At 54.0% G+C, this 27,181-nt stretch overlaps 1 protein-coding gene across 2 annotated transcripts; it reads left to right on the top strand.

Annotated features, from left to right (window-relative positions):
- The first annotated feature begins 66 nt into the window (after nt 1–66).
- WHRN (whirlin) lies at nt 67–27,181 on the top strand. Of its 2 annotated transcripts, XM_042879352.1 has the most exons (13): nt 67–645; nt 9,094–9,309; nt 12,901–13,026; nt 17,439–17,641; nt 17,986–18,022; nt 18,832–19,044; nt 19,132–19,344; nt 20,376–20,408; nt 23,338–23,409; nt 23,729–24,311; nt 25,655–25,833; nt 26,060–26,182; nt 26,615–27,181. In XM_042879352.1, the coding sequence occupies exons 1-13, from the start codon at nt 67–69 to the stop codon at nt 26,795–26,797; spliced, it is 2,760 nt and encodes a 919-aa protein (XP_042735286.1). In that variant the 3' UTR covers nt 26,798–27,181. The 2 variants fall into 2 exon arrangements, with proteins under 2 accessions (XP_042735286.1, XP_042735287.1); XM_042879353.1 differs by lacking the exon at nt 20,376–20,408.

A 27,181-nucleotide genomic window follows, 5' to 3' on the forward strand; every position in this document is an offset into this window, starting at 1 on the left:
GGTGCGGTGCGGTGCGGTGCGGTGCGGTGCGGTGCGGTGCGGTGCGGTGCGGTGCGGTGCGCGGAGATGAGCGCGGAGCCGGACGGAGTCTCGCTGCGTTCCTCCTCGTCCTCGTCGGGCTCGCTGGGCTCGGCGGCGGGGCCGGCGCTGCGGCCGCTGTCGGCTAACGTGCGGCGGCTGCACCAGGCGCTGACGGCGCTGCTGAGCGAGGCGGAACGGGAGCGCTTCATCCTCTGCCTCAACGCTTACCACGGCCGCCGCAACGTCTGCGATCTGGTGCGCTCCCTCCGCGCTCTCCTCGACGGGCCCCGACGGCGGCAGCTGCTGCCCCTGCTGCGCCTGGTGCTGCCGCGTTCCGACCAGCTGCTCTTCGACCAATACACGGCCGAAGGGCCGTACCTGCCGCCCCCCGGCCGCCCCCCGCCTCCCCCGGGGGAGCTGCGCCAGGTGACGCTGCGCCGGAGCAAAGCCCACGAGGGTTTAGGCTTCAGCATCCGCGGCGGAGCCGAGCACGGAGTCGGGATCTACGTGTCGCTGGTGGAGCCCGGCTCGTTGGCTGAACGGGAGGGGCTGCGCGTCGGGGATCAGATCCTGGGGGTGAACGGCAAGCCGCTGGACAGAGTGACCCACGCAGAGGCCGTCAAGGTAACGCGGGGTTCGTGCTCGACGGGTGTGCGCGTCCCGGAGCTGCTCTCTCCCCTTCGGCCCCGTGTGGCCGCTCGGTGACGGCTCGGGCTCGTCCCGAGTTTCGGAGCGCGGTGCGAAGCCGTTCTGGGGTCCTCGGGGCTGAGCGGTGCTGCTGTCTTCTGCCGATGTCTCTGTGTGATGTGGCAGCGCCGACCGTGCCGCTTTCTTCAGTCTGAGAAGCGTTTGGAAGTTGGAAATTTGCAGCAGCTGCACTTAAAGCGCGCACTGAGCCGCCGAACCGTGCTGTCTGCGCTCAAAGGGACAGAAAGAGAGGCACGGAGTGCCCAAAGCAGACCAGGGAGAAGGGATAGAAGCTCTAATCAAAGGCGTAGGGCTGCTGACAGCTGTATGTTTGGAGCTGGTGCTCGGTATCCTGAGGCTGTGTCCGTGTGTGAATGACCCTAAGCCATTCCCTAACTGTATAGCCACGATCGTGTGGCTGCTGGGCTCAGCAAACCTACGGAGCTGGGGAATCAGCCTTCAGGGCTACAGCTTGCAGGCAGTGCACGGAGGGTCGGTGTGTGGGGCACTGAGACCCTTTTGTTGCTGTTTGTGCTTTAACTCTTCCATAAGAAGCCAAAGCAGCCTGCTCTGGGCAGTGCGTTTCTCCAGCATTGAAGTTGTGTGGCTGTGAGCTCCCCGCTCTAGCCTTAAATCTGTGCTCCATACAGGGGCACATCTGCTGCCTGGCAGCAATGCTGGCCATCCTGAGACCTTAAGGGAAAAGTCTGTAGGAATTCTTTCTTTCGCTGCTGTTTTGTTCTAATAACAGAAAGATAAAGTCAACGTTTCTGGAAGTTAGCCTTGCAATTCTGTGCTCTTAAAACTGTGAGAAAAGCCCCACGCATTTCATCTGCAGCAATGGGGAGCCAGGTGTCAGGAGCTCTCATGTCTGCTGAATGATCTGTAATTCAGCCCACTGCACCAGGTAATTCACATAATAACTCTCAGTTTGTTCTCTAATACAACGTACGTGATGCCTTTTAGACTCTATTAATATCGTGTGAAGCTAAGTGCTTCCTGCACAGAAATAATTCCCGTAGGATGCAGTTTGATAAGGGCTTGCTCTGTAATGAGATCTATATTTTGCCACTGCTATTTTAATAGGAAAGCTTAAAAACTGTCTGTTTGGGAGCTGAACTTCTTTCAGCTGTTGTGTCAGTCCTGGAGCTGCGATGGAGCTCCTGCATCAACTCCCATCCAGGTGCTGTGACCATGGGGAGCTGCAGGGTGACCCCAGGAGCCCAGCTCATGGTCAGTGTCACAGTTCTGCAAGCACTTCTGCTCCATCAGAGCAGTGCAAACTTTGTGGCTTGGTGGGGAAACTCATGTTTGGGCTTTCTTGATACCCCAGCTGCAGAGCACTCTCCCAAGTGCCTCCTGCCTGTTTCTCTGTGCCGCGATGCTGTGGCTCTCTGAAAAGGAGCACATTTTAGTGCTGTGTTTCCACCTCAGCTGTCCTGCAGCTTGAAGCTGCCCATCTGTGGCAGCCTTGCTGTGCAGAGCCTCACAGTGCTGGGAGGGAGGCTGTCAGAGCTCATTGCTTGGGGTGTGGGGAGATGGCAGAGCGCAGGAGCTCCTCTGTGCCCAACGTGCTGCAGGGATGCTCAGCTGTGAGCACACGCAGTGTGACGGGTCTGTAGGTATTTCAGGGAAAATGAGATTAACTTACAATTATTTTTTTTAATGACAGGATTAGCTGAGCACTCCAAAACAATTCACTTAAATGATTGCCTTCTTAACCTTTATGTGAGCAGTGGAGTTTTACTGCTTGGCTGCTCAGTGCTTTCTCTTTCATCCAACTCAAAATTAAATGACTCCATTACAATTACAGCTCCATCATCCCGGCGTTCAGGACTGCACTTCAGGCAAAGATCACTGTCACTTGAATTATGGCTTAAGAGACAGAGCTTGTGTCGTCTGTTGTATTTCTAGCAGGCAGTTGGCTTTCATCAGCCTCGCTACGGTTTGTGCTTGATTTTAACAGAAGTGCTGAAAGTTTGTGTTAATAAGCTCTAATATTGTGTCCGGAGCAGCTGAGGTGCTTGCAGATGAGGCAGAGACGTAGCAGAGGTGTGCAGCCCTGAGCAAAGAACAATTCCACCTTCCGGGCAGCTTACAGGAAAGCAAACTGTGTTTTCATTGCTTCTTCTGATGACTAATGAATGGATGATCGCTATGGGACTTATTTGCTGTGCTCAGTGATCCCACACCGTGCTGCATGAGCAGCTGGCAGGCATGGATGCAGCCCGGTTCTGTGAGGGGCTGGGAACTGAGTCCTGGGTGGAGAATGGGGAGCAAAGACAGTGCATCAAGCCTTGGTTCTGTAAGAGTATCAGCCTTGTTGCTTTCAACAAGGGGAAAAAGAGGGAGGGAAGGAGCTCGCCCTGGGACTTGGAGGCATCTGCATTTCAAATCGTTGCAATGCTCCGTGCAGGGCAGGGCTCCTGCTGGTGTCACAGTGGCACTCATGGCACCCTGGGGCCGAATGTTGGGCTGCGGGTGACGAGGTGCTGCTCCGTTGTGGCAGCGTGCTAATTGGGCCTATCAAATTAATGCTGTGTGTGAGGTGGCTTGGGGTGAGCGTGTGCGTTTGGGGCATCCCTGGCCCTGTTGCAGTGGGGGTTTGGCTGCTGCACTGCTGCATTCCTCAGTGGGAAGTTGGTGGGATTCCCTTCGTTCCACCAGCCCTAATGAAATGAAGTATTATACCGATGCAGAAGAATTAGGTGGAGGTCCTTAATCTCCCCGCTCATAGTGTGAGGATGCTGGCACATGGCTTTGGTGTTGGCTCCTTCAGTGGGGCCGGTGTTGCTGAGGGCATCTGTGGTTCTCAGAGTACAATAAATGTGATTTGCTGCGCTCCTTGTAAATAGATAGTTCTGTCTTGGAAAGATAACCCAAAGGACAAAGCCTCTCCCTCTTCTAGAGGAAAACAAAAGCACTGTTGTGCCACACAGCTGGCAAGTGGAAGTATCTCTTACTCTGTTCCTCTGTCCTCGGGGAAGATGATGGATTTCCTTGACACTTCCCTCAATGCCATGTCTCCTCGGAGAATGATTGGGCTCTAAATCCCTTCTCCTGAGCTGACAGCGTGTCTGCTGGAGCGACGTGGCTGCAGTGAGTGCTGCTGTCACCGCTGCCTGCAGCACCTCTGCTCCTGCCCAGTGCCTGGGTGCTGTGCTCAGGAGCTTTGTGCCGGCACTGCTGCTCGCCTCGTTTACCCGCATGGGTTCTTTCAGAGTTCGTTTTTCACCAGGTAACTGACCGTCTCTAGGCAGTAAGGGTTTGTGGATGCTGCTTGCGTTATTTCTCGCTTCTCGGTGTGCAAGAAAGAGCAGAAAGGAGTTAGCTTTTATCTGGGTTGTTGTTCTGAAAGCACGGAGAGGCGATGCGGAGCTCCTGCTGCTGTTAAGGCTGCCTGGGGCTGTGCGAGGGATGCACGGGGCAGCGCCCGGCTCTGCGGGTGGGAGCTGGGGGGGTGACAGCGGGCTGTCCTTGGAACTGAGATCTCCTCTGCCCTTCCCGGGTGACAGGGACACGGTTTCCCGATGCCCCGAGGCTAACTGCCTGCAGTCACAATTACGCATGCATTTACATCGATTTGCATAAGCACCTCTTGTTGAAAACCAAACTGCTGTTGCCTTTGCCTTGCGAGTGGGAGAGAGGTTGGGCTGATCCTCCTGCAGGTCCCGTCTGTTCTGCCGAGAAGTCTGCCTCACCCCTCCATCCTTCTGTGCCCACCTCTCATCCCGCACTCCACCGTGAGTGCCTCTGCCGCCCTCCTCCTGCCCGCGCACCGCTTCTCTTCCTCTCTGCCTGCAGAGGAGCCAGGCACTCAACGCTCCTCCACCTCCCCGTGCAAAGTCCCAGCCCTGCCCCTGCAGCCCCCACCCCTATAAGCGCACACAGGGGCCGCTCCATCCCCGCTGGCACTCGGATGGGAGCCAGCTGAGCCGAGCAAAACCGAGCTTAGAGGCTGCGGTGCATCCCAGCATAGCTCAGGAGACAGCGTTCAAACTTCTGCGAATCACTCCTGGGTGGTGCTGGAGCTCGCACAGCTCCCTCTGCTTCCCTCCTGTGGCATCTTTGCGTTCCTCTCCCCTTAACGCTTTGCTCACTTTTGTTTGCTTTTTGGGTGGCTTTTACCTTACTTTTTCTTGGACTTGGTGGAGCACTGTGTGTTGCTTTGATGGATAACCCCACGCTGACCCTCACAGCTCGTGGATGGAGCTGTGCTTGGATGCCCGCTATCTGAGCAGCCCCTAGTCTGTTATTTTTGGAAGCAAGCATCTTGCTTCTGCAGTGAGGGGGAGGATGGCTCTGAGTTAATGCTGCTTGTTTCAAACTGCGATCTACCCACTAAGAGGATGAATTGGAATAGATTGCTCATTTCATTAGCAGTGGAGGTAAGCGAGTGGGCTGCGTCCGTACGAGACGCGTGTTACAGTCAGGCTGCCAGAGGAGTGCCAGTGATTAATTGCCATTCAGTTCTGAGATCTGTGTTCCTACCAGAGGATTTCAGAAGGCCCGGAGATGCTTTTTACACAGCCTTCAGACTTTCAGCTTCCTCCAGAGTGGGAAGAACATGAGAAGAAGGGGGAAGTCCTCCATAGCGTGAGAGCAGCGTTGCGGCGCTGCTGTTACAGCCTTCATACCGTGGTCTTCTTCATATGAATTATAGCTGAGGTAAAGCCAAATCACTCAGAGCTTGGAGCAGAGTGCAGCAATGTGCTGCAGGGCCCTGGGGAAGCGAGGTCTGCGCTGATGCCGCAGAGGGATTAAGGAGGTGGAATTATTTTATTTAATGGTCCACTGCAAATGGGTTCGGTTTAGTGTGCCCATCAAACAACGTGCTTTGTCAAGAGCTTGCAGCCTGGATAGTGCTGCTGAGGGGGCACCTCTGCAGTGGTTGGGCTTCAGGATGCGTGTGCCTGAGGAAGAAGCTCTCCCTGTATTCATCCCACCCACAGCCCTTCTTTTCTCTCCATCAGCCCCGCAGGGCAGAAGCCTGATGGTTTGCAGAGAGGGGTACAAAGATGAAGACCTGCACTGAGGGTTGGTGCAACTGGCCAAAGCTGTGCTCAGGTGGGCTTTGGGGCTGTGTGCAAGTACATTCCAGGAGGCGCAGGGGGGAGAAATGAGTGTGGTTAGGCTGGGCAGTGGTTCCTGCTGGTTGCTTGGCATCCATGGAGAGCAGCTGGAAAATGGATGCTGTCCTCTGCCACGGATATATGGTGCCTCAGCACTCCTGTCTCTGCTGAGGAAGATGCCTGTGTGGTCTATGAGTAAATCAGTGCCTTTGGTTCCAGATTCATTCACACAGTATCTCTACACCCAAAGCACTTTCTGTTATCAGAAGCCTTCAACCTCCACCTCATCTCGGAGCTGTTTTGCTGGGGCAGCCCCACATCCAGCTGGGAGCTGCAGTGCTGGGGAAGCCCTGGGGATCCTGCTCAGTGCTGGGGGGAGGAAAGAGTGAAGAAGAGAAGTTCTCCCCCATGCAGGAAGATGGAGAGTCGCCCTCAGCTGCAGCTCATTGATGGGTGCCTCTGTCTCTGGCTGTGCTGTGGGAGCTGCTCCCATTTGGCTCACGGATGCCTCATGTTGCAGCTCTGCTGCCAAGCGCTTCGTTAAGGTCTGGTTTGCTGTGTGGATGTGCAGAGGCTCCATAGACCTGTGCCAGGTCTTGTTCCCATGCCTGCTGTGCTTCATTACGGAACGTGTGCTGTTATCCCTGCTCTCCTGCCTTCCTCCCCACACAGGGGCTGGGCTTTGACTTCTAAAACAGCAGAGATTCCCCAGCTGGTGGGACCTGCAGCCAATGTATTTACCCCACAGGCTGGGACTTAACTTAAAAGTACAAATAAAGAATCTTCTCAAGCTGGTGGAAGCTCATGAGTCAAAGATCTGTTCTTGTAAATAAATTCAGCTGCAAATGTGCTGACCTGCATCGACAGAGCTTAAGTACCTTGAGAAATTATGCATCTGAAGGCTGGGGCTGGAAAAGGACTGAGGACATCCCCTCTCTTCCTTTGGAAGGGGTCGGAGGCTGGAGCTGCTGGCAGTTACATTATTTAGCCTTGAACATCCAGCCCAGGCAATGGGACGTTCTACAGATGTGTTTGCTGGTGAGAAAAGGCTGATTAATTTGCTGTCTCCAGTAATTAACTTCTCTGTGTAATGCTGCAACTTGGAGAATGTCTGCAGTGAGTTGGCAGTGGCCTCATGCCTGTGAAGGCACATGGAGCAGTTTCATCACAACTCAAGCTGAAACCATGCTGGATTCCCATTGCTTCTCATGAAAGCAGAACTGGGATTGCAGGACCAATTTTTTAATTTATTTTCCTTCCCTTCCCTTCCCTTTCCTTTTAATTCTTCTTTCAACTGGCATAGGATTGCAGGGGGAGCACTTTGCATGGTCCAGTCTGACCTGGGGAGCAGCACTGAGAATGCTGTGATGTCTGCCTTACCCCATCCGTATAATATAGCAGCAGTGCCAATTGGCACAGGGTCTCAGTGAAATGGAGGATGAATGTGGCCAGGAATCCTCATGCCACAGCACAAATATCAGTGGTGCCAAGCAGAGATGTTCTGAGCAGCCATCCTTGTGCTCCTGCAGGGTCCCAGGGCCCTGCCAGCTCCTGCTCTTGTGTCTCTTCTTCATCCCGGGCTGCTCTGTCCCTGTGGTGCTCAGCTGTCACCTGCATGCATAAAACATCTCCCTGCTGCAGGAGAGCCCATCTCCTGTGGCCTCATCAGCAGAGCTGCAGGGGGATGTGAAAAGCCCTGTGTAAAATCTCTAGCTTCTCATGCCTGGAAAGTTTGCTGCATCTGTTTCTTGAACGCCTCCAAAGGTGATGCCTGCCACCTGCATGGGCAGCCTGTTCCAGTGCCTGATCTCTGCTTTGGGGAATAAATTTTTCCTAATATCCAACCTGAACCACCTCTGGTGCAACATAAGGCCATCACCACTCATCCAACCCCCACCTCACCACTGCCTCCTTTCAGGAGCTGTAGAGAGCACTGTGATCTCCCCCGAGCTCCCCTTCCCTATGCTGACCCATCCCAGCTCCCGCAGCCATTCCCCATCACACCTGTGCTCCAGCCCCCTCACAGCTCCATGCCCATCTCTGGACACGCTGCAGGGCCTCCATGACTGAGCTCACCATGGAGAAGCACAGCAACCGTGGCTGGGGAAGCTATGGGAAGTGGAAGTGCTCTGATGGGGCTGCAGGTTTCACTGCCCTCGTTCCAGCTCTCCAGGCACGTGGTGACCTTGGGAGCACGTGATGGACTGGCAGCCAAGCTGCTGTATGTGATGGGGAGGTGGTGAGATGGATCCTTCAGCTCTGGCAGGGAGGAGCAGGAGTGATGCCAGGCTGGAGCTGGGACCCGGCCAGCCCAGCAGTTCTGATGACATTACATTTTGCCCATGAGCTGCCAGAATTGGTTCTTCACTGTCACGAGCTTTGCTCGGCAGCTTCTCTGCTCAGTGGGGAGAGGAGACCTTGCAGGGGCAGCTCATCAGAAGGACGCATGTATGGAAAAATACAAAGCAGCTCCTTGCTGAGAGCAGATCCTGAGCGTTGATGTTCTTGAGGCCTCGGAGGGATCAGCACTCACAGCTGTCCCCAGAGAGCTCCCATAATGTTAATGTTATTTTAATAAAAGCAATGCCAGCTCCTCGCAGTGAAAGTTGGGGAGGCAGGGGAGCAGTTGCAAATAGCCTTATCTGCATCTCAAGGCCATCTTGGTGCATGCTGTTTGAAATAGATTTATGTATTTGTTAATGGCTGTGCTCATTAATTGCTGGCTTGTCCTGGGAGGGCAGCTGGTGAGATCATAGAATCATAGAACGGCTTGGGTTGGTAGGGACCTTAAAGATCACCCGGCTCAAACCCCTCTTCTGCAGGCAGGGTTGCCAACCTCTTGATGTCTGAATTTCTGGGGGAGCTGTCAGTGTCTGTTGGACATCAGGAGCATTACTAAAGATGGAGCTTGGGACCAGCCTGGGGGGGAGCAAAAGTGCTGCTTTCCCAAGCACTGAGCCCATTCAGAGGGTGCAGAGAAGGCTCAGTCTGGGATTCAGCCCACGCTGGGGCTCCCTGCAGGCATGTCAGTGCCCTATACACGGCTTCATCTGCTGATGGGGGGAGCATATTTCCTCTGTCATCGACAGCATCATGGCCTGGGCGCTGTGGTAGTTCAAGAGAATATAAAAATCTGAGCTGTTTCACTGGCTTTTTCTGTCTCTCATTACATTCTGTAGGTGTGCAGAGTAGCTTGACATCTTTCAGCCTCCAGTAAGGACAAAGCCTGTCCTGTCGCTCCAGGGCCCCAAGGCGGATCGTCCTTCCGCATCCATAGGCATTCACTCCCTCTTCTCTGTGCCTTCCCTTCCAGGCTCTGAAAGGCTGTAAGAAGCTGAACCTGTCTGTCCATTCGGTGGGACGCATCCCGGGGGGCTACGTCACCAACCACATCTACACCTGGGTGGACCCGCAGGGCCGCAGCGTGTCCCCACCGACGGGGCTGCCTCACCATCAGAACAGCTCGCTGCGCAAGGACGGCGAGAAGAGGAGCCACCTCCAGCTCCTGCAGGAGGGAGATGAGAAAAAGGTGAGCAAGGGCAGCACGGCGGGCCTGCCTTGTGTTACCTGCTGCCATGCAGGTGCCAGCCATCTTCGCCGACTGTGTGGTTTTTGCTTCCTTGTGTGCTGCGAAGGCTTGGGATGGAGGGGTGGATGCTCTCCAAGGTGGTGGATAGGGAACCTGCTGTTTCTGTGCAAAAAGGAGATGCTATTGCCTCTCTGCTGCTTGTTGGATATCCAAGTACTATCATATGAGTGAGCAGCCCGAAGGCATGGAGTTACCCAAGCCTCAGTATTTCCATCTTGCCATCTAGAGATCACCCAGCACTTCGACTGCGTGCCCTCAGCTCTGCCTGGAGAAGCTGTAAGGGATCTGTAAGCTGGAGGCTCCTGCCTCAGCCAGAGAGGGGAAAATCTAATATAGGATGAGGGAGTTTGCTGTTGAAATATTCATGTTGGCCACGAGGGAGAAAGGCCTATTATTTTTTACTTTAAAGAGGAAAGAAAAGCAACTGCTGCTGGCTTGCTAGTGTCCCCCACCCCCTACCACTCAGTGTCACCTTGATGCAGCCCCAGCAGAGCAGATAGGCTCTTTGAAGCAGCAGGCAGGAGGTGTTGCTCTGCACGTTGTTCCTTTGCTGCATGCTGGGTATCAACACGCAAGCCTGCAGCTGTGTGAGCCCCTTTCCAACGTTGGATGTGCAGGGAGATGTGATGCAGGACTTGGATGCTTTTGCACAAACTCACTCTTGAGCTGTGAGGGGCACCATCCCTATGTTGCCCTATGTGACACATTCAGGCCTGAAGCTGGCTGGAGAGACTGTCCCTGCTTCAGGCTGTGCTGCTCTGGTGCCATTGCTGTGATGCCATTTTATGTGGCAGGGCACTGGGGAGATCTGCCAGCCTGGAATGCCCGTGCTTCGTGGTACTCCCAGCTCGTGGCACACTGCCTTCAGCAGCTCTTTGCCAAGCTGTGAGTAGTTCCCTGCCTGGCTTTCCCCAAATCTGTGCTCGTTCTTCCACTCCCTGGCATGACCCATAAAAGACCAAGGCACTTCTGTATCCAAAGCATCCTGCTTTGCCAGCTGGCAGTGAAAGGAAACCCCACCATGAACATGATCCGTGATGGAGAGGGGTTATTTGGTCCGTCTGCCTGTGCCGTGGGGCACAACACGTGCTTGGAGCTCCAATTAGCAGAATCATTTTGTCCTGACTTTGCCATACACCCCTGAGAGGTGAATCCATCCCTACAACAGGATAACGGTTATCCTCTTGCTTTTTTTTAATTATTATTATTTGTTTGTATGCATATTGCTGCTGTAAATGGGATTGTTCTGTTGGCAAGTATCATGCAAATAAATGCAACGTATCTCTGGTTAATTCAGCACAGTCAGCTGGAATTGACAGGTACCCCCGAGGGCTGTTTGATTTCTGGATGTTTGCACTTCCTAAGGGAGAGGCTGGGGATTTGTGTGCTTCCCCCCTCTCCCCCCTCACCCCCCTCTGCTATTTCTAATTGATCTGAATGTCCTGGAACACACAGGCCAAAGCTTTCAAGCTGGTGCTGTTTGGGGAAGCGCAGCGGATTGGATTTTAGCCCTGCAGCAGGACATTGTAAACCAGAAAGTTTGTTAATGCTTTGCCACAGTTCAGTGAATCTGCTGTAGTTAAGGTGATGTTTCCAGTTTTGGCAAGGTGAAATTCAAGGTTGGTGGAGGCATCCCACATTCGTCAGGCAGTAGAGATGCCCCTGTCTGCCTCGAGCCCCACAGGTTCCCATTGATGTTTGTGATCTGTCCAGACTCAAATCCTCTGGATTCTGACAATAGCAAAGACCACTTAGGCTGTGAATTGTCATTGTTGTGCTTCTGGAATTGACAGCTTATTTCATTAAAAGCACTTTGGAAATCATCAGCCGGCGAAAACTCAGAGGTGCTGCTGAGCTGGGAGGGAGAAGAAACGCTCTGCAAATGTTGGGCTGCTAATTCCCTAAGAAATGCCATTTCATCGACTAAATCCTTGCTCTAATGTGCTGATGGCCAGGGGAACTGCTTATTCCTTTATGTTTTTGGTGCAGGAGAAGGAAGAAAAAAAACATACGCATAGAAGAGAGTGTCTCTTTGCCTCCAGGCAGTTTTGTGCTCAAAGGTAGCTATATTACAAAAGAAAAAAAATCCAAAAAGGAGAAATACATCTGTGATATCATTGCACGGCTTGGATGTTATTGAGAGCCTAATGGTGACTACTTGAGCATGAAGGATAATAGAAGCAGGCGAGATGAGGACAGATTTCTTTCTATTAGATGACAGTGATGTTTTCCATGTGGAGCAGTGCTGCTCTCCTCTTGCAGTTTGCTTGCTCTGACCTTGCTGAGCTTTGCAGCCAGTCCGGGCTGCTGAGGATGTGTGGTCACTTCTCCATTCACCTGCAGTTTTCCTGCTGCTCCCAGCCCTGCAGCTGATGGGTTCTGTGCTGGCCCTGCGGGGTGGAAGGTCTTTCAGACCTGGGTTGCTTGGCTGTGAGGACAGAGAACTTGGATCAGCCCAGAGAAACCGGCCCTGAGCTGGAGATGGAGATTTCCTCTATGTACTGTTTTCCACTTGCTTCTCCTCGAGTCTGGGTTTGGTGTGTGTGCAAACAAAGTGGTGGTGAGGCACTGGAACAGGTTGCCCAAGGAGGCTGTGGATGCCCCATTCCTGCAGGCATTCAAGGCCAGGCTGGATGTGGCTCTGGGCAGCCTGGGCTGCTGGTTGGTGACCTGCACACAGCAGGGGGTTGGAACTGGATGAGCATTGTGCTCCTTTGCAACCCAGGCCGTTCTATGGTTCTATGATAAAGCAGCTCCTGCAGCACCGCAGCAGTGCTGTGTATCTCTTATTCCATCGGATGCTATCAGGGTGGGGAGATGAGCTCAGCTTCCAAATCCCTTGGGGCAGTGTTGAAAGGAAATGTAAACATTCGAATCCAGCTCAGAGCAGTGCTGGCAAAAGGTGTTTATTGTCCAGGGATGCATAGAAGAGGGGGGAATGCAGTCAGTACAAAGCTATTTTCACACTGATCTGTGGCTGTGTGTGCTGTGCTGCATTTCTGCTGCATGGATTGTCATCAAAACTGGGGAATTATTGAAATGCATGGTGAAGGCATGGCGAAGAAATTATAGTAGGAAAGAAACCCTGAATGTTGCTTGGGCAGAGGGGGAAGAAGGAGGATTTTGGAACTGCTGAATGCTTTTCTGCTTTTGAAAAATACACTCAAACTTTTTATAATGGAATTGTTCAGTGAGAGCAACGTGTTAATGCAAATAAAGAGTTAAACTGCCCTTGGGTTGTACCGGCAAATGCTGTGCTGGGTGTAGGCAGTCTGCGTGGCCCTCTTCTCTGCCCTCCCTAAAGAGACACAATGCTCAGAACACAGGGAAGCAGAGCTGGGCTGCTCCCATCCTGGTTGGATGTGGGTAATTACTGAATAGACAAGCCCAGGGAAACATGGCAGAATGACACCTGCTGTCATCCATAGGTGGTGACAGCACAGGGACCTGGCCGTGCTCAGAAGCACAGAGCTGAGATGCTGCTGTGCAGTTTTTGGGTGCCATGTAAGCAGCTGTTCCCCTCCTCTGCAGGTGAACCTGGTCCTGAACGAGGGGAAGTCCCTGGGGCTCATGATCCGAGGAGGGGCAGAGTACTCCTTGGGCATCTACATCACCGGTGTGGACAAGGGGTCTGAAGCTGAGAGCACTGGCTTGAAGGTAAGAGGATGGGAGGGATGGAGAGCTTCAGCCGTAGCACAGGGCAGTGCTGGCACACAGCTGTCAGCGTGAGGCCACTGCTGCATTTCTGGGGATGGCAGGTGAAGAAAGTCACCCTGGCTGGCAGGAAAGTATTTTTCATTCAAGTTCTTGGTCCCGTGCCCTCTCCCTGCTTTTCACATCCAACCCCTTTAGTTTTGGGGCCAACGTGTGCACGAGGTGCCCCATGTGCCTGCAGGGCTGTGCAGGGCTGCTCAGTGCGAGGAGGCTGGGCTCACTGCAGTGCAAACAGGTGCGTGCTGCTTTCATCCTGCAGCGCTGGCATTTGTGAGGATCGTGTCCTAACGAGCAGAAGCAGCACGACCACCCTCGGGGTGATCAATCAGCAGCCTAACCTGGTGTGACGTCCACCCTAAAGGATGCTCTGTGCAATCACATCCTGCACTTTTGCTTTCTGCATTGCAATCCCGTGGGCTCTGAGTGCCGTCTCCTTCCCTGCTCCTTGTGTCAGTCAGTCTGGGTGGACACTGAACTCCCTGGTGTTCTCTCAGTTCACTGAAATGGTGGTAGACTGTTGAATGTTGAGGGGATAATCCTGATATTTAACAGGGTGGGCACCCGGTGGCATCAGCAGATTGCATCCAGCTGGGCACTGAGCTCACTGCAGTCCTCTGTGTAGACAGAGGAGAGAGAGGGAAATGTTTGCTGGGGGAATTCAAGCAATCCTGAACTTGTCCTCTCCAGGCTCCTGCTCCTCTCGTGGAGGGAAGAACTGCTGGTAAACGTGATTGCCAGAGAATGCATTGCTGTGTTCTGCTGTGCGGGCTCAGCTGGAGCTGGTGGAGAGGTTCCTGCTGACATCTCTGGCAGTGGGTACTTTGGGGGGTTTTGCTGCTTCCTCTGATGCCAGAGTAGACTTTTTTTCTCATTAGGATTGTTTTGGCAGTGGGTAATTAGCTACAGCCCTTTTCAGTGTTAGCCCTTTTCAGGGCAGAGAATAAAACCCCATTTAATGAGCTGCCGAAGTTGATGCCTGGTCCCCAATATTGAGTTTGCAGCACAGAGGCTGGGGAGAAGGAGGGTGCCGGCTCCCCAGGTCCTGGTGATGCTCTGTGTGCTGTCACTCATTGACAGTGACCTTGGGAAACGTGCTGCCAGTTCAGCTCTGCAGTCAGCATTGGGTGCCTTGTTGGTACTGCTGACCTCTTGATGTGGCACCTAAACGGGGCAGGGACTTAAGGAAATCTCTCTCTGCCATAGAGCCATGCTTTTATCTTCTCCTTTTGGCTGCTTTTGTGCCGTGCTTGGCACAGCCATAACTGGTGTGGGTGCTCTGGGGATGGATGCTTTCTATTCGTGGTCCTGACACACCAGCTTCCTGTAAGTATCAGAGGGGAGAAAAGATGCTCTGGGGCAAAGGGACAAAGGAGCAAAACAAAGCTGTCCAAAGCAAGCCAAGACTCAGCAGCATGGTTTTGCATAAAGCATTTGCTAAATTATTTGCATTATTTGCTGGCAGCCAAAGCAGCACCACGTGGGGAACGTTCCGCAGGTGCCAGCAGGACGTGGGGCTGCAGCACTGCAGCCACTCCAGAATTAAATATTCACCCCTCAGCCTCCTTCATGTTTATTCATCCCTGAACCTTCTGACAGTGCATTCTTCAGGCATATTCAGAAATCCGAGGCTGAAGGCCGTGGGTTGGCAGGATGCTTGCTCCCAGCTCTGTCCTTCTGATGGACATGGCAGATGAGTTCGTCCTGCTGCTGTCCGTGGCTCTGCTCATCCTGGTTTCTTCTGCATTCGTTGTATTGCAGATTTCAGGTAGCTTTCTTTGAACAAACAACTCAGTATTGAGTTTGCAGCACAGAGGCTGGGGTAGGAGGAGGTTGCTGTGATCCATATATACCCATGGACGAGACAAGGAGAGAAAAAAAACAGACTATAAATAAGAAGTGAACGATTTTACATCACTGGTGCCATTCACAAAGCTGCCTCTTGTGTTTTGAGGCCTGCAGGCAGATGAAGGTAGCACAGAATAGTGCATGACATGAAGAGGGAATGAGCCATAGGGTGAAAAGTGCAGCGAGGTGATGCACAGCTGTGTGTGCCAGGCCTGACCTGGGCACCAAAGGCAGCACTGTGTGTTCTCACCCAGCAGCAGGTTGTGCTGGGCACTGCACTGACAGAGCATGGAAAGCAGAGGCTTCTTGTCTCCTTGCTTGCCAGCTCCTTCTGGCTTGCTTTTGAGAAGCTGGAGGGTGAGCAGTGCATTAAATCCATCTAACTGCCTTGAACCTAAGAAACCATGAAAGTTTAATCTCTGATATAGGAAACTATTAAAGATTCATAATTGCAATAAAACTACCTAATTGAATTGGGGTTTTGATGGTCCCTCCCATTGCCTTGCCCAGCGTGTTGAGGAGCTGTGGGAGATTTTTGTCCAGCCTCACCACACACTCATTGGGCAAACAAGAGCCCTTGACTTCTCATAATTGCCTGCGTTGCTTTATAGAGCTCCATCAAATCCAGACACGTTATCTCTTCTCTAAATTTAACAGGCCTAATCTCTTCCATCTGTCCTCTCACCTTCATTGCCATAAGGCATTGTTTCTCTTCTCTGGAACTTTCTGTTCTGTCCTTTCTGCTGGGCAGGCAGGCTGTACGCAGGGAATGCACTGACAGCAAGGTCACGCCTTTGGGTATCACCATTACACTCATTTTAGAGCTGCTCTTGAGACGTTTCTTGCCACGGTTTCCTATCACACATCTTTTGCTGCAGGTTTACTCGGTCCTTCTCAAATCACAGCTGCATGCTGAGCCACAGATCTCCTTCAGCTGTGTCTGCTCAGGTTGTTTCAGAAGCTTCCTCACATCTTGGCCAGTTGCACGGTCCTGCCTGGTTCTACAGAGCATCTTTACCAGCTCCTTCCTGTCTGAGCTTACCCAAATAGTTGAGTGATGCTGGTAGATCTTGACTCTTGCTCTTGCTTTCACATTGCTACTACAGGCATAGAATCATAGAATGGCTTAGGTTGGAAGGGGCCTTAAATATGATCTTGGTTTGATGTCCTGCTGTGTGCTGGGTGCCCCCCCAGCAGCTCAGGCTGCCCATGGCCCCATCCAGCCTTGGGCACCTCCAGGGATGGGGCACCCATGGCTTCTCTGAGCAAAAAAAGCATCTTCCCCTCTTCTTCCCACCTCTGGGCTATTCAATAATCCTTAGGTCTTCAGCTCCTTCTGTGTCTCATTATGGTTTCTCAGGGAGACCCTGTGCCATCCACTAGCTCTGCATCTATTTTTGCAAAAGCAAAAAGATCTCCATGTTCACCTGTCCAGTGCCCTGCTGCCTTCCAGTGCACCTGCAAGGATCACAGCTCCCAGGGCTTCTCCAGCAAAGCTCTGGGTAGTGCTGGGGGAAGCTCAGGTGCCAGCAGGGTCAGAGCTCACTGCAGATGGCATGGCATCTGTGAGTCATGTCCTACTGGAGCAAATGGATGAGTCTGGAGAATTAATCCCAGCCCTCTGAGGCTTCCTCAGAGCAAACAGCAGAACGAGACAGACTGAGCTGCTGACTGAGAGTTTATATTGACTCCCTGTGTTGTTCCTTCAGCCTCAGAAGCTTTTCCCCCCTCCCTCTTTTCTCCTTTTCTCCTCCAAGATGGGGTGAGTTATTTAAAGAACTGTCTTGTTCTGCTTGCATTGCGGCATAAAGAAAATAAGATTGCATTTTGACAGAGCTGAGCAGAAGCCTATGGTTAAGCAAAGATATGAAAGAGTAGTTTCAAAGAGGTGGCTTATCAGAAACAGGGTGAATTTTGATATGGGAGTGAGAAGTGCGTGGAATGCCCTAGAAGCAGAGAGCACTTGGGACAAAGGGAAAAACGCCAGATGCGTGCTGTGCTTTGAACACAGCCTGACTATCTGAAAGCCCCAGAGTACAACAAAGACCCCGGCTGCAAAATGAAAGTTCAAGGGAGCAGCTGGGGAGGAAATGGGAGGAGAGGAGGGGTGAACCCCCAGCTGTCCCACATCCCACAGCGTGCAAAGAGGTGGAGGCTCTGGTGAGGTTCTCAAGTGAGCCCTCCATGCTGCACATGGATGTGAGGTTTGGAGCTCAGCAGGAAGAAGTGGGGCTGCGTATTCATTGGGGGTTGTTCCTAACCAAGTGGGGTCTTCAAGTCCTTCCGATGGAGAGGACTTGGCAGGTGAGTCTGACTTGGGATCCTGAATAGCTCCTCCAGGCTTCCCAGCCAGGTCCATTACTGGCTGTTGGCTTGGTCTCCAGCCAGCAGCACTTGGATCCTCTCCCTCATCTCATTATTTCTCCAGTTGCTTTAGTCCTAATTTGGTGGAGCAGTGGGAAAGAAATGCACACGGTGCCTGCCAGGCTCACCCCGTCCTTGTTCTGCAGGTAGGAGACCAGATCCTGGAGGTAAATGGCAGGAGCTTCCTCAGCATCCCCCACGACGAGGCAGTGAAGCTGCTCAAGTCCTCCCGTCACCTCATCATGACAGTGAAGGACATTGGGAGGCTGCCCCATGCCCGCACCACTGTGGATGAGACCAGGTGGATAGCGAGCTCCCAGATTGGAGAGACCCTCGTCAGCTCCACGGGGTGAGTGCTTGGTACAGCCCCATAGGGGTGCAGAGTGCAGAGCTGGTTCAGAGCTCCCACAGGGGCTGTGCAGATGTGTAGGGTGGGTGTAGAACGGCAGCACATCCTCTGCCGTGAGATTCTGAGAGCCTCATGCCTCAGCCAGCTGTCTGTGGGACCACCCCCAGTGCTTGGATGTTGTGGTGCCCATATCTGGTGCTCATAGACAGCACCTGTGTGATGGATCAAGGCTGAGCGTTGTGGGAGCTTTCCCCCATTAGCTTACAGGCATCCAGGGTGTAGAACAGGGGATGACTGATGGACATGCAGTGCTCAGTGCTGACTGATCTTCTCCCTCCTTGCAGGGTGGTGGGCGATCATGCTGCGGAGGCAACAGCTAGGGTAAGAGCTGCTAAAGCCCTTCCTTAAAAATAAAAACCAGCCATCATCTTTCCCTTGGGAGGGAAGCAGCCAGCCAGACCCTGCCCAGCACTGTGCCTGCAGCTCTGCTTCAGCCTGCCCTGTCCAAGCAATCCTTTACAAAGTGTGCTCCTTTTAAAATGGAAATGAAGCAGTGAGGTTTCACAGGTGGCTCACACTGATAATGGCTTCATGCTGTTTGCTTGGCAAAGCACCTCCCCAGCCTCAGCGTTAGTATTCTGGGGTAGCCCTTGTCTTGTCTGGCCTCATACACCTGTGGTGTGACAGCACTGCCAGGGATGGGAGCAGCAAGGACCTCCTCTGTTAGAAAGAAATCCCTCCCAGAGGAAAAAGCCTTTTGTCTGCAGCCAGATGTCTCTGGCTTTGGTGTTGGTGACTCCTTCTTCTTTTGGAGCTTGTGGAAGTGCGTGTTACACAAGGTAGGAAGCCCCTCTCTTATGGCATTGGTTCCCCCAGCTCTGTCAGGGAGAAACACAGCCTGCTGTTAGAACAGTGGCAGCTCAGTGTCTGTGCCTGCCGAGCAGAACTGGGAAGCTGTTTATTCAACTGATGCATGATTTCCTGGCTGAGTTAGGCAGACATGGAGCACATGGCTGTGCTGGTGGCTCCTGGGGGTAACCAAAGCGTTGCTCTTTCCAGCATTGCTTCAGGTGATGTAAGAGCAGCAGGCAGCTGGGGCTGGTGGGCATGGGGACCATTCTGGACAATGCTGTCAGCTGATGACTTCTCAGTGTCCCAGACCAAAACCAATCTCCTGTCTTCTTCCACAGCCCGTGTTCTACCGGGGCCTGGCTGGCTCGCAGGTGACACTGAGCAGCATGGTGAACCAGACCCGGGTCATGCTGGAGGAGCAGGCGAGGCACCTGCTGAACGAACAGGAACGGGCCACCATGGGCTACTACCTGGATGAGTATAAGGAAGGCCATATCTCCGTGGATGCTCTGGTCATGGCGCTCTTTGAGCTGCTCAACACGCACGCGAAGGTGAGCCCTGAGCAACTGTGATGGGATGGGTCCCAAACTGGGAGTGCGGTCAGGCTCTGACATCTCTCTGCTTGTCTGCCTGCCCAGTTCTCACTTCTCTCGGAGGTGAGGGGTGTGATCTCCCCACAAGACCTCGATCGTTTTGACAACCTGGTGCTGAAGAGAGAGATCGAGTCCATGAAAGCCCGGCAGCCTGCAGGACCCAGCGTTGGCACTGATTCCTACTCCATGATGTCCTACAGTGACACCATCTCTTCCTCCAGCAGCCACTTCACCTCCACGACCGTCAGCTCAGCCCGGGTGAGCCTCTTCCTGCTGTTCCTTCACCTTTCAGTCCCTGCTCCTGGCAGCCCTACAGCAAGCGCACATCCCTCAAGTGCTATAAAGGCATTTCCCCAGCATGGAGGGGGTTCCTCCAAAGCTTTCCTTATCCCCTTACAGGATGTGAGGGGCTCAGCTACCCTGGCTGCAGGCTGTATCACAGCACCCTGCTTTTAGAGACAGGGGAAGAGCCAGCAGTGTCCTGGAGTGGCAGGACAGTGATGATTTTTTGCTGGCTTTGAGAGTCCTTTGCCCCATCCATTTGTGTTGCAGCAGAGAGATGGGGGCTGACCCAGCTGGGTTGTCTGCTGTCACCCCATGCCTGCCCCTATCTGCCAGCTCTTGGTTTCCCATTCTAAACCTCTGCACAGGGGCTGGCTGCCTGCTCCCATCCCAGTGGTGCCCAGCACTCAGGCCACCTGCACCCTATCCAAGCCCCTGCCACTTCCCAGCACTGAGCAGCAGCACTCCCATGTCTCGCTGTCAGGCCCTCGTTGCACGCACCATCTAATTAAGTTATCATAATCATCCTGGAGCGTGCCGGCGCACAGACCCAAAATTAATTTCCTCGCCATGAAATGCCTTTCATCATAAATGCATTAGCAGCCTTGGAAATTAAAACCTTCTTGAAAAAGAACGGGTGATGAGGGGCTTTCTGCTTCTTTGGCAGCAAGCAGAGAAGCCCACGTGCGGGATGGGTGGAACTGTGCTTCAGGGGCCCATGAAACACAGCCAGTGGGCAGAGGTCTGGCAAGGGGCTTTGGGTGGATGGATGCTTATCTCAGCTAGCAGAAGAGCTTACAAACTTTGCTCTGCTGCTGCTCTCCCTGGCAGCCTTCACGTTCAGTGGAGATGCAGCTGGATGTGGGTTCCGCAGGGTGGGCGTGCGGGAGGAGGGATGCGTTGCGCTGGGGTTTGCTTTTGTGGCTCGTTTGTTCTGCATCCTCCCTGATGTTCTGTTTTCGCTTTTGTGCTTGTTTTCATCTGCTTTTCCCCTCGCACGTCCCCAGGAGCGGCTCTTGTGGCTAATAGACCTGATGGAGGTAGGGGCTGCCGGCGGGCGGAGCTCTGAGCGCTGCGGTTGCCATAGCAGATGGGCTGCGAGTGCGTGCGATGTGCATGGGGGGGGGGAGGAGGGGACAGAGCCCTCCGGGGGCCAGCACGCATCTCAGCCACGTCAGCAGCTGCCGCGTGTTTCCCAGCTCTGCTTCTCCTTCCCGTGGCTTTGCTGGGCTGTGGGTCTTAGTGCTGCAGTGTGGGCAAGGCTCAGCTGTGAACCAAACCCAAGTGGTGCCAGCATCCTGCTTGCACTAAAGCCTCATGTGCCACTGGCAGCTCGAGGCTGTGCTTTTGCAAAGCCCAACAGCACTGATGTCTGAGAGTTTTCCTTACAGATCTTGTAAGGAAAAGGTCTGTACGAGCACCTGTGCAGGAGGTATCCTCTGGGACACAGGTTAATTTGGTTTCATGGGCAAAGTCGGTGACACCAGAGCAGGTTCCATCATGGACTGGTGAGCAAACATACCAAAACCAGTCAGTATGGGGCTGATCAGCACGGCGACTTAAAGTGATTTTATCCCAGGATTCTTGAAGGGTGCTCGGAGATGAGGCAGTGTTGTTTGATTGTGCCACCCGCTGGTTGGTTGTCTGAGTATCATCACCACCTGTTGTAAATGGAGGATTTTGATCTCAAGATGAGACCTACAAAGCAGAGGTTAATTGTAGACTGAAGTAATGTGATGCAGCTTGTCTGATCAGAGCAGTGGGAATTTCTCATTTGCTTGCAACCTAAGCAGCCCTTAAGGGATTTTGTCCCTGCCTCCTGTCTCAGCCCTCACTGTTAGGATTAAGGAATTGAGATCTCTGTTGATTTCGTTTTTCTTTCTGCTGCCTTCTAACAAATATACTGCCATCCAGGGCCTGACTCTATAGGTGCTGGCTTGCTCCCAGCTCCTCAAACCTGCAGGACTGGGTGCACTGCAGTAACTCAGCTCATTCGCCAGCCTGTCGTTGGGCTCCGTGTCAACAGCAGTAAGGAGAGGACGGTGGTGTGAAGCTGTTCCTCTCTCTGGAAAGTGAACCATAAGCACAAGAGTCAGCAGCCTCCTTTATATCTAGCAGATGGTCTGCATGTCCCCAGAGAGAGCAGAACGAGAGCAGAGGAACAAGGGCCCTCCTACACTTGCAGTGGCTCCAGCACCATTTGCCTCTCCAGCCCCACCTGTCCCATTACAGGGCAGTGCCAGCTCCTTGCTTTGCTCTGAGCCCTCCAGGACAGGCACCATCATCCACATGGATGGCTGATGTGTGCTTTGTGTTGTCGTGTCACCCCCAGAGCACTCAAAGTCTGAGATGTCTGCGCTCAGCGCCTGGGGCTTTTGCTCACCTGGGCTCCCAGGCTCCTCCGTCTCCATCCTCAAACCCTGCAGAGGTTTGGGAGAGTGGGAGAGGGGGAAAGCTGGGCTGCCGCTCAGGCTGGCGCAGTTATTCGAAAGCAAAACCGTGCGGGAGTCAGGCTGTGTAGTTCCGCTACTGGAAAATAAGGGGCTCATTTGGAGCGGTGAGGTTAATTAAAGGCTGATCATCTGTATTCCCCAGGGGGTGGTGGTTTCTCCACCACATAATCTGCAAATGGAAGCTGTTGGATGCGGGCAAAGGCAGAGCTGGGAAAGAAAGAGTTTAGGGACAGAGATGAGGTTCCCCTGAAGCTGGTGGGCCCTGCACTGCCCTCGTACCAGGCACTCAAACCAGCGTGGTCCTTCTGAGCTTGCCAGAGCAGTTCTTCATCATTTTAATCAATATCAAGTTCGGCTGCTCTTGAAACAGCCCTACCTGTCTCCTCCTCCAGCCTCAGACATGTGGTATCACGGCAGAGCTTGGATTTGCACAGCACCAGGTCTGGCCCGAGCCTGATGGTTCTGTTGCTGCTGCCAGATCTGCCTTCAGCCCTGGCTTAGCACAGTAACCCAACGGGTAGGGGATTTTTCTCTTTCAAAAGCCACCTACCACTGCATTGGATTGAATCGGTGACGACATCTGCCCTCATCAGAGGAAGGAGCAGACTTGCAGGCTGACCTCCCTGTTGCTCTTGGAACAAGTCATTGCTCTGAGCTCTCAGTCTCCGGGGTTCCTTCTGAAGCCACGGAGATAAAAGCACTTTGCATCAATGTTTTTACTGCTTCTCTAATGCTTTTAATTGTCTCCCGCATCTATTTTGGGACACTGACATCTTACAGGCACAGCAGTAGCCTCCAGCAGATGGGCAAAACGCAGATTCACCAGCTTTGCAGCTAATCAGTTGTTTGTCCTGCAATAAATAACGTGCATTTGAACACAAACTGTACCCTGCCCGTTCCAGCACAGATGAGCAAACAGCCCTATGTGATGGGAAGGCAGTCAGCCCTCAGTGAACAGCAGTGGTCTCCTCAGAACCAGGAGCTGCTGCAGCACCTATTGGGGAACTGCAGCACGCTGGATTTTTTCTGACTTTCTCTGGCCAGTGTTCTGAGCTGTGTTCTGACCTTTTCTAATGACATTTCGATTCTTCAGCAACGGCAGCAGCTTCTATTTGCATTAAGACTGACCGCTCTCCTTTGCTGAGGGAAATTCTGTCTTTTTCATTGCTTGCCTTCCAGGGAAGATCCAGGTACTGAACCTGACGCCCTCAGAGCTCGTTCCTCCCCTCTCTCCAAACTAAACACAGGTTTGGGTTCAGAGGAGCCCACTGCCCTGCTGCAGAGGATGGTTCCCTGCAGGCTACTCTCCCAGCAGCTTGGGAGAAGCTGTTTCTCAACTGAGTTGTTTGTTTGTATGGTGTGTGATTCTCCAGGAAATAAATACCTCTGAGTGAGGGGTGCTTGCAGGGGGTTTAGGCAATGCCCTTCATCGCTCTGCATGTTCCCTATTGTGCTGGCATTTCAATGATCTCTTGTCGCTGCCATGACCAGGTTTTCTCTGCATTTGCCTTGTCAGAACACATCAGAATTGGAGGAAGGTGAAGACTGCCAGCAGAGCAGCATCAACACCCTGCCAGACATCTCTCTGGTAAGACAGCTCACCTTTGGTTATTGATGATACTGAGTGTTACCCCAGGTTCCGTAGCAATTTGCTCTGTCACCGACCCCTGGTGCCACTGCAGTTGCTGAAGTAAAGCAACCAAACTGCTTTGGAAGAAGGATTCAGGGTGTCTGAGTAAGAGTAGCATCTGTGCTTACAGGAACCAGGCAGAAGTTGGGTGGTTTGTCCTCTAATTGTCCTCCTTTGTGAGTCATGTTGCCAATACTGTCCGAAAGATATTTCTGTGCAAATCAGCTGCTTTAGTGGTGCCCTGGGTGCGTGACTGGCTCTGTTCTTGCTTTGGCAGGATGACCTCTCGCCCTTCCCAGAGGAACCCCCCAGTTTCAAGCCTCCCCCTCCTCCCACAGCCCCCCAGATGCTGGACCCCTCCGCTGCCCAGCACAGGAACCCGGGGAAGGACAAACCCAAGCGCCCTTCCTCCGAGTCCTCCCAGTCAGGCCTCTTCTTTGTGGCCCCCCGAAACCCCACACCCCCTCCGAGCCACTCTGAGAAGGACACCATCAGCGTGGCCTCCACTGCCACCACCTCCACTGAGGAATCCTCCCCGAGCGCCATCTATGCCACCATTTCCCCAACCCCGCGTGGCTCCCGACGGCAAATGGACCCCCAGCTCTCCCTGCTCAGTCATCCCCCCATCGGCCCCTTCCCCAGGGTGCAGTCCCCCACCAGGCTGACCAGCCCTCCTGCAGATGGCCCTGCGGCTGCCGGCTGCCAAAGCCCCGCGTCCCCATCCCCACCTCCACCCCCAGCCCACCCCGCTCCCCCTCCTCCCAGCCCTCAGGCCAACCAGCACTTCATCATGGTGGAAGTGCACCAACCCAACAGCGAGCCCGATGTCAACGAAGTGAGGCCCTTGCCCCAGGCTCGAGGTGGGTGTACTGCCAGGGTAAAGGCAAAATTGGAAGGTCCCCATTGCTTTGTTTATTGGGGTGTTGGCTGTAAGTCCAGTTTGGCTTTAGCTTGGGGGCTCATCTGCTCACACAGTCCCAGTGCTGGGCTGTGGGATGGGAGTGCGTCCTGCAGGAGGCAACATCCTTTGATCTGACCAGCAGCCTGTTGGAGAGAGATGGATGTGAAAGCTGGACTGTTTGGTGCATGAAGAGTTGGTTGGATGGTCATAGCCAGAGGGCTGTGGTCAATGGCTCTGTGTCCAGGTGGAGGCTGGTCAGGAGTTGTATTCCCCATGGCTCCAGCTTGATGCTCTTGAACATCTTTACCAAAGACCTTGACAATGGTATCAAGTTGTACCCTCAGCAAGTTTGCTTTGTGGTGCATCTGACACCGTAGAAGGAAGGGATGCCATGCAGATGGACCTGGACAGGCTTGCCCACATGAACCTAATGAGGTCCTACAAGGCCAAGTGCAAGGTGCTGCATTTAGACTGGGGCAATCCTGGACATGAGTACAGACTGGGAGAATAACTCCTTGAGAGCAGCCCCGTAGAGAAGAACTTGAGGGCGCTGATGGATAGAAAGCTGGACATTAAGCAGCTATGTGTGCTTGCATCCTGGTCTGCATCAGTAGTGGGCTGGCAGTGGGCAAGGACCAGATTGTCCCTCTGCCCTCCTGCGGCCCCACCTGCAGCGCTGCCCCCACCCAGCACGGAGAGGTGTGGGGCTGTGGGAGTGGGTCCAGAAAAGGGCCGTGAGGATGCTCAGAGTGGCACTGCCGCCCTCCCGTGGCACCGCTCTCCCACTGCAATTAGTTCGTTAATCACGGTAACGAGAGGAACGAACACCTGCCTCAGGCACCGTCCTGCTCGAGGGGTGTCAGCGGTGGGACCCAGCGCTTCCAAAAGGGACATTCCCAAGGTTTCAGTCCTCCCTGCAAGGGTTCCCAATGCCCATTTCCAGGCTTCTTCTGCACCCACATCCTGCATCCTCCAAGGGGATAAAGCCCCAGTCTGGCAGCTCGTGCTTCAGGAGCAGGAGGGGAAGGCTCTGGGTTGGCTTGCAGTAATTCCAACACGAGCTCACCATCCTCTCCCAACCACCCCAATTCATGACCCAAACTGAATCCCGAATCCAAGCTTGGGGGCACTTGGTGCTCCCAGTGCACATCTCTGCTCTTTGGGATGGGTTCACTTGGGAACCTCACTCTAAAATGAGGTCCAAACAGGAGGGACCTGCCCAGCCCCGGGAGCAGAGGAGATGTCCTGGCACAACCAGTCCCATCATCCGACCCCCCTCTAACAGCCCACATCTCTCCACAGCCTCCACGCTCTCCCAGCTGTCAGACAGCGGGCAGACACTCAGCGAGGACAGCGGGGTGGACATCGGCGAGGTGGAGGTCAGCGGCAAGGACAAGAGCAGGCAGCCGGTCCCTGGGAAAAGCAGAAGCCTCAAGGAGGGCACAAGGAGTGAGGGGACAGCAGAAGGGGCCTCCAAACCGGTGAGGATGGGTGCTGGGGGAGCTTGGGGTCAGGGATCAAGGGAGAGAACATCGCTGACAGGACAAAGGGGAACGGTTTTAAACTGAAAGAGGGGAGATTGAGATTAGACTTCAGGAAGAAATTCTTCACAGTGAGGGTGGTGAGGCGCTTTCCCTCTGCCTTTGTGTGCTGTGGGATCGTAGTGGGTGGCCGGAGCCCCTCAGCATCACTGCCCTGTGCCCACAGCCAGGGCTCCTGGAGCCCACCTCGTGTCTGATCCGGGTGTCCAAGAGCGCGCCGACCTTGGGAATCGCCATCGAGGGCGGAGCGAACACGCGGCAGCCACTGCCCCGCATCGTCACCATACAGGTAGGGGGAGCTGAGGATGGGGAGAGCTCGGCACATGTCCCAGCCCTGTGCTCCCCGTTGGCTTGGGAAAGCCCCACAGTCACCTGCTGTCAGCCGTGTGGCTCCAGCCCTGCCCAGGGGGGATTTTCGGGATGCCTCCATTCTGTTAGGGAGGACTTGAGGAGTGGAGGGTTGTTCACGTGCTGTGGCTGATCCCATAACATGAGGTGTGTCCCGGGAATGGAGGGCTCACTGCAGACGTGCAGGGGATGTGGGCAGCCCCAAGAACAACCTGCCAAGTGTGGGGATTGGGGAAGGGAGAATGGTGGATGAGGGCTGGGGAGCAGCGCCCGCAGCTCTGCCCTCGGGAGCAGCCTGCTCTGCTCTTTGCTTGGAGCAAACCTCAAGTTACAGCAGCAGAAGGGCAGAGCTGAGCCCGTCCCTCCTTTGCAGCGCGGCGGTTCAGCACACAACTGCGGGCAGCTGAAGGTGGGCCACGTCATCCTGGAGGTGAACGGCACGGGGCTGCGGGGCAAGGAGCACCGCGAGGCTGCCCGCATCATCGCCGAGGCCTTCAAGCTGAAGGAGAAGGACTACATCGATTTCCTGGTTACAGAGTTCAACGTCGCCCTTTAGGAGCCACGTGGGCCCCGGGGGGCACCCGGATGGGAACGGGAGGCGACGTGGGGGCACCAGTGCCCCCTCCCCACTGCTGCACCGCAATGCACACGCAGAATCCCACACCGTCCCCAGCTGTCCCCCACGGGGCTGAGAACGGACAGACTCGCACCCATTTTGGGGCAGGGGTGCCCTATGCCCAAGGGGGGGGGGAACTATCCCTATGTCCCCGCGGTCATTCTGGTGCCAGGTGAGGGGGAGGAGGTGGAAAGATGAGCACGCAGAGAGCAGCCGGACGCCTTGTGACTTGCTGCCGCTGTCATTGTATTTATACACAGAGCTTGGCTTTAGTTTTTCAATAAACGGGCGGTTATAGGGCGGTATTGGGATGCCTATGGGGCG

The sequence above is a fragment of the Lagopus leucura genome, unplaced genomic scaffold (assembly GCF_019238085.1).
Source record: "Lagopus leucura isolate 7727_CA_CO unplaced genomic scaffold, USGS_WTPT01 Super-Scaffold_100022, whole genome shotgun sequence".
Lineage (NCBI taxonomy): Eukaryota > Metazoa > Chordata > Aves > Galliformes > Phasianidae > Lagopus > Lagopus leucura.

Bases quoted from the DNA above. Each gene is read 5' to 3' on its own strand.
- WHRN (XM_042879352.1), top strand. From the start codon at position 67: ATGAGCGCGGAGCCGGACGGAGTCTCGCTGCGTTCCTCCTCGTCCTCG. The intron at 13,027-17,438 runs GTAAGAGGATGG...CTTGTTCTGCAG, and splicing joins CTGAGAGCACTGGCTTGAAG to GTAGGAGACCAGATCCTGGA. The intron at 19,345-20,375 runs GTGAGCCTCTTC...GCACGTCCCCAG, and splicing joins CGACCGTCAGCTCAGCCCGG to GAGCGGCTCTTGTGGCTAAT.